Source organism: Chrysochloris asiatica, unplaced genomic scaffold (genome assembly GCF_000296735.1).
Source record: "Chrysochloris asiatica unplaced genomic scaffold, ChrAsi1.0 scaffold00352, whole genome shotgun sequence".
NCBI classification, from domain to species: Eukaryota; Metazoa; Chordata; class Mammalia; order Afrosoricida; family Chrysochloridae; genus Chrysochloris; species Chrysochloris asiatica.
The window spans coordinates 2,051,899-2,062,099 of NW_006408870.1; the positions used below are offsets into that span (position 1 = coordinate 2,051,899).

General features: G+C 42.5%; 3 protein-coding genes across 3 annotated transcripts; 2 read left to right on the forward strand and 1 right to left on the reverse strand.

The window, feature by feature from the left end:
• The first annotated feature begins 897 nt into the window (after positions 1-897).
• LOC102831841 (histone H2B type 3-B-like) lies at positions 898-1,278 on the forward strand. Its single transcript, XM_006876065.1, has one exon. The coding sequence runs from the start codon at positions 898-900 to the stop codon at positions 1,276-1,278; it is 381 nt and encodes a 126-aa protein (XP_006876127.1).
• A 7,157-nt stretch (positions 1,279-8,435) lies between these two features.
• Positions 8,436-8,880, reverse strand: LOC102832222 (histone H2B type 3-B-like). Its single transcript, XM_006876066.1, has one exon. It carries the CDS (start codon positions 8,864-8,866, stop codon positions 8,486-8,488), a length of 381 nt encoding a protein of 126 aa, XP_006876128.1. The 5' UTR covers positions 8,867-8,880; the 3' UTR covers positions 8,436-8,485.
• Positions 8,881-9,175: 295 nt separating this feature from the next.
• On the forward strand, positions 9,176-9,576 carry LOC102832604 (histone H2A type 3-like). Its single transcript, XM_006876067.1, has one exon. It carries the CDS (start codon positions 9,180-9,182, stop codon positions 9,570-9,572), a length of 393 nt encoding a protein of 130 aa, XP_006876129.1. The 5' UTR covers positions 9,176-9,179; the 3' UTR covers positions 9,573-9,576.
• Positions 9,577-10,201: the final 625 nt, after the last annotated feature.

Genomic DNA, 10,201 nt, shown 5'->3' on the forward strand with positions numbered 1-10,201 from the left:
CCTAAGGGGGGGTATTCAAAATTAATCATAATTATAAATATGAAGGACTAGTGTTTAGTTAGAAATACAATCAATTAATTCTTTTCTATTGAAAGTCTGCCCTGCTGCTCCACTTCTAAACCAAGTATCTCAATATATTTTCATTTTCTGTTTCCTAAAGAATGGCTGACTTCTGGTGTGACGCTGTGGGTTAATGCACTGGACTGCAAAGTCGATTTGAACCACAAGGTTGGCGATTCAAGCTCACCACCGATTCCTCGGAAACACTATAAAGGGTAGCTGTGGGTCGGAAACGACTCCACGGTACATAATAAAGAACTGCTAGAATTCGAAAAAGATTTTTTAAAATTGGGGGGGAGGGGCTTTTGAAAAAAAAAATACGGACGGAAAATAGTTGGTTATAAAAGCAGTTAGAATCTTTCGTCTATTTCTCAGGTATTACCGTTTTTTGTACATAAACATCAGATTTTCCCCTCCAGATCTTCGCCTCAGGAAAAAAACGTCAAACTACAGTTGACACATACCAAGAGAAGTTTCAGACTTTGAGTTAAAATCCATTTGTTTCCTTTTTTTTTTTTTTTTTGGCCACGTCCAGATATGAAACATAAAGCTCTTCCCCGGCGTTAAAACAAAGACTTCCAAACAAAGATTCACAGACGTAGCTTGTCAGCGCGGTTGAGGTACATTTTGATTGGTTAAAATGGTAGCGTTCTGTCATCCAATAGGAAAGCAGAGTTGGCATCTCTATTTACATAAATTCTTCCAGTTTACGACAGTGTATAGTATGCTATCCAATCAAATTCTAGAAATATGGAAGCCTTCATTTGAATATAAAAATGACAAATAGACCTGCTCTGTCCACATTTCCATTTGTTTCTATCCTGACACTGTCTCAACATGCCAGATCCTTCTCGGTCGGCTCCCGCCCCTAAGAAAGGCTCCAAAAAGGCCATCACTAAGGTTCAGAAGAAAGATGGCAAGAAACGCAAGCGCGGTCGCAAGGAGAGTTACTCCATCTACGTGTATAAGGTGCTGAAGCAGGTGCACCCCGACACCGGCATCTCATCCAAGGCCATGGGTATCATGAATTCCTTCGTAAATGACATCTTTGAGCGCATCGCCAGCGAGGCCTCCCGCCTGGCGCACTACAACAAGCGCTCTACCATCACCTCCCGGGAGGTGCAGACCGCCGTCCGCTTGCTGCTGCCAGGGGAACTGGCCAAGCATGCCGTGTCCGAGGGGACAAAGGCCGTCACCAAATACACTAGCTCCAAGTGAGGCGCTTCCACTGCAGCGGCGCAACAGAACCCAAAGGCTCTTTTCAGAGCCACCTCCATGCTCAAAAAGGAGCGTATAACCTAGTTTGGTTGTGACATTAATTCAATAGGGATTATGAAGGCTCTAGGAGGGACGAGAGGAGCGCAAATTTTGAAGTAAAGTTAGGTTCCTTGTTCTTAAAGGACATGTCTTCCGGAAGCAAAAGCAAAACCTTAGCGTTATATTAAACTAGTTGGTTTAGACTTAGTCCCAGGGCTGTGACCATCTGTGCATCGCACACTGGGATCACTTTCAGGCAGACCTTGTATCATCTTCCCACTCGCATCTGATGGTGACTTGGTAGGTGAAGTCAGGTGCAAGGTGCACGGGATGGAGTTCGGTGATACTCTGTGTTGTCACAACCCTGGAGGTGGCGTTTGAGGCTGTCATTCCCTAGCCTCTGCTGGGCTAGGCATGGTGAGCTTCTTTGAAAAAGCCAAGCGCTTTTACAGCGTTGAGTTTACACAGCTCCTTAAAGGCACTGTGCCTTGTTTGAAAAATCCAAACAGCAGAGCACACAGTTCCTGGTCACCCCTCAGCACTCACCTAAAATTCTCCCAAACTGGAGATTTTTAATATTTTGTCTGAAAAATGTACATTTTGAAAACAAGTCTCATAAACAGGGAAAGACTTTTAGTGAAGAAGAATATAGCATCTTTCCTCCCTCAATAAAAATCATATGTTAACTACATTCTTCCCTGAATGACAGATTACTAATAACTAAGGCATGCAGGTCTACCTGGGGCCTAGGCTCTTTTTGTTCCTTTTTTTTTTTTTTTTCAAATAACCCAAATACCTGTTACTTTACAACCACAAATAATATAAACTGTCACCCAGAGCAGTCATTTCTTTCATAACTGAAATGCGGTCTTAGATTTGGATAAGACTCCGGCTCAGTTACTGGTGAAAGACTCTCACTACCGCCAGGGACAAACACATTTTTGAATAGTTAATCTTTCACTGTCTCATATAGTAAACTTATTTTCTTTCATTTATATTTTCTAAGAAAACAGTTTTTTTTCCCTACCCAATTCTCTTGTTTATATAAAAATAATTAGCAAATTTGATTTGAAATTTCAAGTGGAGATAGGGGGTTTGATGTTAAGTACTGCCCAGTTGACTCCAACTCAAAGTGACCCTATATAGGGTTCCCTAGGTTTTAAATCTTTGAGGGAGTAGAAAGTCTTATCTTTCTCTTGAGGAGCGGCTGGCAGTCTCAAAGCGCAGACCTTGTATTTTGCAGTCCAATGCTGATCCTATGGAGCCACCAAGCTCCCAGGAGATGGGAGTGGGGAGTTGTCTAGAGTCTCTTAAATGCAGTTCATAGTCCATACAGGTAAAATCCCTTAAATTACTTACCTGGGCCTTAACATTGTTAAGTGCTTAACTATTAGCAAAATGAAAGATTGGTGGTTCACACCCACCCAGAGGTGCCTCAGAAGACAGGCCTGATGATCTGCTCCTGAAAGATGTTTACATTATCCACAACAAAATTTATATTTGTATCATTAAATTTAGAAATTATGTTCGTTTTGCTGATTGATTTTAATTTTGACAGTAAACACAATTGTTCTTTCAAACTTTGCTGCCCATTTATGCAAAACCTATCAAACTTTTCTCTACAAGAGATGGGATTTTCATTCTCTTAAACAAATTTCATTTACTTCATTAAGGGAGAGCCACTAGTCTGTAAGACTAGTTTCATATGACTACAAATGATTACTTAAAATATTAACTCCCAATATAGGAGGTTAAGAGTATGGTAGTCCTAGTCAGGGGCACCTATTTCACAAATGAAGAGAACTAGATTCTGTAGTTTTACATGCAAATAGCCTATTTCTTGAAAGGGTGTGTGTTGCTAGGTTCCGTTTTACATTTGATGGTCCCATACCTTTAAAATACTTACTGATGAAGATCAAAGACTACAGCATTCAATATTGGTTACACTTCAGAGTACAAAAAAAAAAAAAAGCAAAAATCACTACTGTACCAAAAAATACATACAAATTGAAGTTGTCAATGACTTAATTTTACTCAGATTAACTATCAACACTCATAGAAGCAGCAGTCAAGGAATTAAACCACATATTGCATTAGGCAAATCTGCTGCACAAGATATCTCTAAAGTGTTGAAGAGCAAAGATAACAGTCTGAGAACTAAGGTGGGTCTGAGCCAAGCTATGGTATTTTCAATAGCCTCATATGCATGTGAAAGTTGGATAGTGAATAAGGAAGACTGTAGAAGAACTGATGTATTTGAGTTATGGTGTTGGAGGAGAATATTAAAAGTGCCATGGACTGCCAAAAGAACAAGCCAATCTGTGTTGGAAGAAGTGTAGTAGGAATGCTCCTTAGAATCCAGGATGGTCAGACTTTGTCTCTCTTATATCGGACATAATTTAAAAAGGAACCAGTCCTGGAGAAGGACATCATATTTGGTAAAGTGGAGGGTCAGAGAAAGACAGAAGACACCAAACAAGATGGATTGGCACAGTGGCAGCAGCCATGGGTTCAAACATAACAATGATTGTGAGATTGGTGCAGGACAGGGCAGTGTTTCATTCAGTTGTGCATAGGGTCTCTATGAGCCCATATCATGGCACCTAACAACAATAACAAACCCACTACCATCAAGCCAATTCTGACTCATAGCAACCCTGTAGGGCACAGTAGAACTGCTCGACAAGGTTATCAAGACTGCAAATCTTTATGAGAGCAGACAGCCTCATCTTTCTTCCTGGAAGCAGCTCGTGGGTTTTGCACCACAACCCTTAGTTAGCAGTCCAATGCTTAACCAACTGTGCCACCAGGCCTCCTTGCATTAATGATAGATCACAATTTGGTTTTCAGATTATAACTAGGAAGGCAAGAATTAAGTGCCATGACTACAGCAATATTTCCGTTTGTACATATTTTTTATAAGGCGCCCTAATTGCTCTGTAGGATAAGCACTGGGCTGCTAACCAAAAGAACGGCAGTTCAAATCCACTGTCCAATCCACAGGAGACAAAGGAGGTTTTCTGTTCCCATAAGATTACATGGGAACACGGTGACTCCCTAGGATAAGCACTGGACTGTGAACCACAAGGTCTGCTGTTTAAGCCCACCAGCTGCTCTGCGGAAGAACGATGAGGCTTTCTAATCTTGCAAAGTTTGAAAAGCCTCAGAAACCCTATACAGGGTCACTATGAGTCAGAACCGACTCAACAGCACTTAATAACAACAAAGATTACATATACAGGGATGCTATGATTCAGAATTGACTTGATGGCAGAGGATTATAGTTGGTAGCAAATACTTTTTTCCAAAACATATTAAGAGAACAAAGAAGTAGAAATGATGATGTATATTGCTATCACTGTAACCATAATAATACTGTATATACCCATGGATACATGAACTTGTAGAGGCAGACAGGAGGAAAGAACCACCTATCTCAGTAAAATGCTGTTGTTAAGTGCTGTCTTGTTGTTGTTAAGTGCCGTTGAGTCAATTCCAACCCTTAGTGACCCTGTATAGGGTTTCCAAGGAGCAGCTGGTGTGCTTGCAACACCAACCTTGAAGTTCAAATGACTTTGCAGTCTGACGCATTAGTCCACAATGCCACACCAGGACTCCAAGTGCTGTCTAAAGGGTTCCAGTTCAGAGCGACACTATATGGGGATTACAAGGAGTGGCTGGTGGGTTTGAATCATCAGCCTTGTGATTTAAGCCAACCTTACCATCTAGTGCTTATCCTACAGCCACACCAAGACTCCTCTCATGAAAATTGTTGTTGTTGTTGTTGTTGTTGTTGTTGTTGTTGTTAGGTGCCATTGAGTCAGTACCAACTCATAGCAATCCTATCTATGCACAACAGTATGAAACATTGCCCGGTCCTGGGCCAATCTCACAATAGTTGTTACGTTTGAGGCCATTGATGCTGCCACTGTGCCAATCCATCTCATTGGGGGTCTTCCTCTTTTCTCCAACCCTCCATTTTACCAAATATATCCTTCTTCAGGGACTGGTCCCTCTTTATAAAGTGTCCAAAGTCTGAGAGATGATGCATACGATGCCATTCCTCTTCAATTTGTCATTCCTGGCATTATAAATCTTGTGAATGTCAGATTCAAAATGGTCAATAACAGTCCATTTCAGCTCACTAATGCCTAAGACTCCTGGTGTGGTACTGTAGGATCAGCACTTGATTGCAAATCACAAGGTCAGCAGTTCAAACCCACCAGCTATTCCTTGGAAACACTATACAGGGTTGCTGTGAGTTGAAACAGACTCAAGGGCACTTAACAACAATGTCTAGGATGTGGAGTACTGGTGTGACACTGCAGGATAATTCGCTGGACCAACAGATCAGTTTGAATCATGAGGTTGACTGTTCAAACTCATCAGCTGCTCCTTGGAAAACTTATACAGAGTTGCTGTGAGTTGGACCAACTTGAGGGCACTGAACAACAACAACAATGCCTAGGATATCAATATTTGACAATTTCCAATTTTCCTAGGTTTGTACTTTGTACCTTCCATGTTCCCATTATTAATGGATGTTTACAGCTGTTTCTCTTCATTTTGAGTTGTGTCCCATCAACAAACGAAGATCCCGAAGGCTTTAGTCTATTCACGTCATCACAGTCAACTCTACTTTGAGGAGGCAGCTTTTCCCCAGTGGTATTTTGAGTGCCTTCCAATTGAGGGGCTCATTTTCTGGCACCTTATCTTTCATTCATAAGGTTTTTAGTGAATAAATATGTGGAAGTAGTCAATCTCTCCTTCTTCCTAGTCTGTCTTCGTCTAGAAGCTCAGCTGTTTGAAACTTGTCCACCATGGGTGACCCTACTGGTATTTAAAATACTGGTGGCATAGCTTCCAGAATCACAGCAACATGTAAGCCACCACAATCGGACAAACTGACAGATGAGTTTAAATAGGCAGGTTTTATTAAAGTTTTATTTTATTTGATAATTGTGAAAACTTCCTTGTTTTAACAACTATGTACTCTCCAGTTGATTTTTTTAAACATGGAGATACTTTTGGTCACCTAGTGGTAGTGGTGGTCTGACTCATAGGGACCCTGTATTTAAGGTGTGAGTTGAAAATCTTTACAGAAACTGAAAGTATCCTCTTTCTCCCATGGAGCTGCTGGTGTATTTGAACTGTTGACTTCGAGGTTAGCAGCCCAACGTGTAACATGATGCACCACCAGAGTGCCTATTGGTCACCTTGTTGTTGTTAGTGCCATGGGTTCGGTTCTGATTCATGTCTATGGTGTATAGGGTTTCCGAGGAGCAACTAGAGGGTTTGAACCACCAACGTTTTAGTTAGCAGTCTAGCGCATATTCTACAGCAAGCACCACACTAGAACTCAAGTAGTATTCTTAAATGTCTATTCACATGCTTTTTGCAGATAAGATAGATTAAACATTTTAAACTGTTAAACATTTTAAAATATGCATATTACATTAGGATGAAATCAGGCATCAAATGGAAATTTGAGTTCAGACCAAAAATGATTTAAACTTCCTCACTATTTGACTTTAACCATATACTTTATAAATTGACTGTAGTATCAAAATACTTCAATAGATAGCTTTAGAAGATTGGTGTGAAAATTATAGTTTTTTAAAAGTCAATTTTCACTATATGTTTGAATTTGCATTCTTGCAACTATTTACTTATGATAAAAATATTTTAGATGTAAGGTTTTAGAAAGAATCCACGCAAGAAAAAAAAAGGGTGGTGGTGGTGGTGGAGTGATGCTGTCACTGTTGCGAAGGATGCTGGGGTTGTGACGTTGTCTGTTTCTGGAGCTGCTCTACTCCCGGAGCTCAGCCCCCGCTCTCCCCAGCCTGAGCAAGTGACTATTTCTTTGGTGAGATAGATGACTTGCTAAAAACGGCAATTATTCATTTTTATTAAAAGTCTATTCCTTGCCTAAATTATGACACTAGTTTTCAATAATAAATTCTCTGACGACGACTTAGAACGCCCCTTTCCACAAACTAGAAAAGCAAAGCAAAGCAAATGGTAAGCGAGGCCCTATTCTGAGTGAGGATTCATGCCAAAGCGATGTTCCTGAACAAAGATGACTCTGAATAAATGTCATGAATTCAAAGATACGGGAAATAAATGTTTATTGAATGCGGAGTTAATTTGCTTGATACAGAAGAAAGGCTCATCTACTTCCGAAAATCTGCCGGTGAAAACCCTATATTGAATTACAATGGTTCAATTTCTGTTGTGCTTGGGGTCGAGGAGAGTGGGGGCGACGAGACGGCAACGAGCAAGGTTTCACATAATAGTGAGGTTGAATGGGGGAGAGGCGGAGGAACCAACATTTGCTCATAAAAAGGAATTTTCCTCTTAAATTGTTATAAAAATCATTTAACAGTTCTCTTCCTCCCAGCATAAATAAAGGTTAATCCAACCCACAGCTGGGTCAGCTTCCTATTACGTTTGACTCCCAACCCACAGCTGGGGTCAGCTTCCTATTACGTTTGACTTCCACAGCACAGAGGCAGAAGAGCGATGAATTTCAAACAGATCCTGCCGCTTTTCTCTCAGTGACTGTTAACTGCTTGCGGAAAAAATAGGTCTGATCCAGGCAAGCGTGCAGTGCCTGGATCTACCGCCGGAGCAGCGCGACACTATTCAGGTATCACCATGCCCGGGGGTCCAGTACATGTCTGGCCTCAGGCGCGCATTAGGCACAAGGTGTTCCAGAAGGTGACCACGCTAGCAAGTCTCACACAGACTACCACAGTCCTGGACCGGATCTACGCGCACTAGTGTCTACACAACACGCTCAAACTACTAAAGAACATTGAACCTAAAAACTGCTATTTGACGTTGTGGTGCGTTTTCAACACGCATGGGTGGAAGCAAGTGTGGATACAGTTAAATCTTTGATCCCCTCCCACAAACATTACAACTCCTTTACTCCACAACGGTCTCTACCCCTAAGTTCTGTAACGAACAGTCACATTCTGTCCCCAATCTTACGGTTGCACTCACATTCATAACTGAGACTGGAACCCATAGGCGAATCAAGGAATCGCTAGGGCACGGGAAGATAGCAGGAAGTTAAGCAATGTGTTCGAAACCCTTTCTCGATCATGTGGGTGGCTCTGAAAAGAGCCTTTGGGTTCTGTTGCGCCGCTGCGGTGGAAGCGCCTCACTTGGAGCTAGTGTATTTGGTGACGGCTTTGGTCCCCTCGGACACGGCATGCTTGGCCAGTTCGCCTGGCAACAGCAGGCGCACGGCAGTTTGCACCTCCCGGGAGGTGATGGTGGAACGCTTGTTGTAGTGTGCCAGGCGGGAGGCCTCGCTGGCGATGCGCTCAAAGATGTCATTTACGAAGGAGTTCATGATACCCATGGCCTTGGATGAGATGCCGGTGTCGGGGTGCACCTGCTTCAGCACCTTGTACACGTAAATCGAGTAGCTTTCCTTGCGGCTGCGTTTGCGCTTCTTGCCATCTTTCTTTTGGGCTTTGGTGACAGCCTTCTTAGAACCCTTCTTGGGAGCAGGAGCTGATTTAGACGGATCAGGCATGGTGACTGGTCTCTCCAAACGAAAAAGTGGATGAATTACCAGCCACTCTATTTGTACGTCTTGTATTCAAATGAAGGATTAACAGGTCCTAATAGTTGATAGGATAAAACGTGGTAATACGTCATAGCTGGGGAAGGCATATGCAAATTAGAGGATGCCAGTTTTCTTTTATGATTGGTTTTAGTTGCTATCCAATCGAATGCTGCCGCTTAGACTACCTCCGAACTATATATAATGGCTCGTTGTGGTTCAGAAAGATGTTATTCGGTGTTCAGGTTTTCAATTTTGTTTCTCTTCTGTGTCTGACTCGGAGATGTCCGGACGTGGGAAACAAGGCGGCAAAGCACGCTCCAAAGCGAAATCACGATCGTCTCGTGCGGGACTGCAGTTCCCAGTGGGACGTGTGCACCGTCTTCTCCGCAAGGGTAACTACTCGGAACGCGTTGGGGCCGGCGCGCCAGTGTATCTGGCAGCGGTGCTGGAGTACCTGACGGCTGAGATTCTGGAACTGGCGGGTAACGCTGCCCGTGACAATAAGAAGACGCGAATCATCCCGCGCCATCTGCAGCTGGCAATCCGCAACGACGAAGAGCTCAACAAGCTGCTGGGTCGCGTCACCATTGCGCAGGGCGGTGTCCTGCCCAATATCCAGGCGGTTCTGCTGCCCAAGAAGACCGAGAGCCATCACAAGGCTAAGGGCAAGTGAGGCCTGTAAGAGGCAAAACGGCTCTACTGTTCTAGACAAGTCCTTTTTGAAATCAAAGGCTCTTTTCAGAGCCACCCACTGTTTCAAGAAAAGAGCTCACTAAGTATATAGCCTTTTATTTGTTAAAAGCTGAGGTCATCTAAATGCGTTATCCAGCACATTAATGGTATGTAAAGGCTTAAACATGAACCTGGGACCTAAAGAGTTACTGGAGACGCATAGTCATTCAGTATTCCGTTCGTTGCAGGGAAATGGTTGCCCAATAGGTAATCACCCCATCCTCTGATAGCCCAGCTCATGAAAGGAATCCTGCACGCCCCAAAAGATATTAATAGCTTGTTGTGAAGTGCCGTCGAGTTGGTTCCGACCCATAGCGATCCTGTATAGGGTTTTCAAGGAGCAGCTTAACTACTGATAAGTTGCTTTTGACTAAAACTCAAAAATGGACATTAAATAGGGATTATTTTGTAGCAATAATCAGGTAGATGTGGTCTTGTAAAATTTTTGTTAATTGAGATTCTCATAAACCTTGATTTTCGATTTAAAATGTGAGTCCTTGAGTGCATTGAAGTTGTCAAATTTTAACAGATGAGATTAAACATGAAATTCTAAGGTCTTGGGAACAGTAT

Bases quoted from the DNA above. Each gene is read 5' to 3' on its own strand.
- LOC102831841 (XM_006876065.1), top strand. From the start codon at position 898: ATGCCAGATCCTTCTCGGTCGGCTCCCGCCCCTAAGAAAGGCTCCAAA.
- LOC102832222 (XM_006876066.1), bottom strand. From the start codon at position 8,866: ATGCCTGATCCGTCTAAATCAGCTCCTGCTCCCAAGAAGGGTTCTAAG.
- LOC102832604 (XM_006876067.1), top strand. From the start codon at position 9,180: ATGTCCGGACGTGGGAAACAAGGCGGCAAAGCACGCTCCAAAGCGAAA.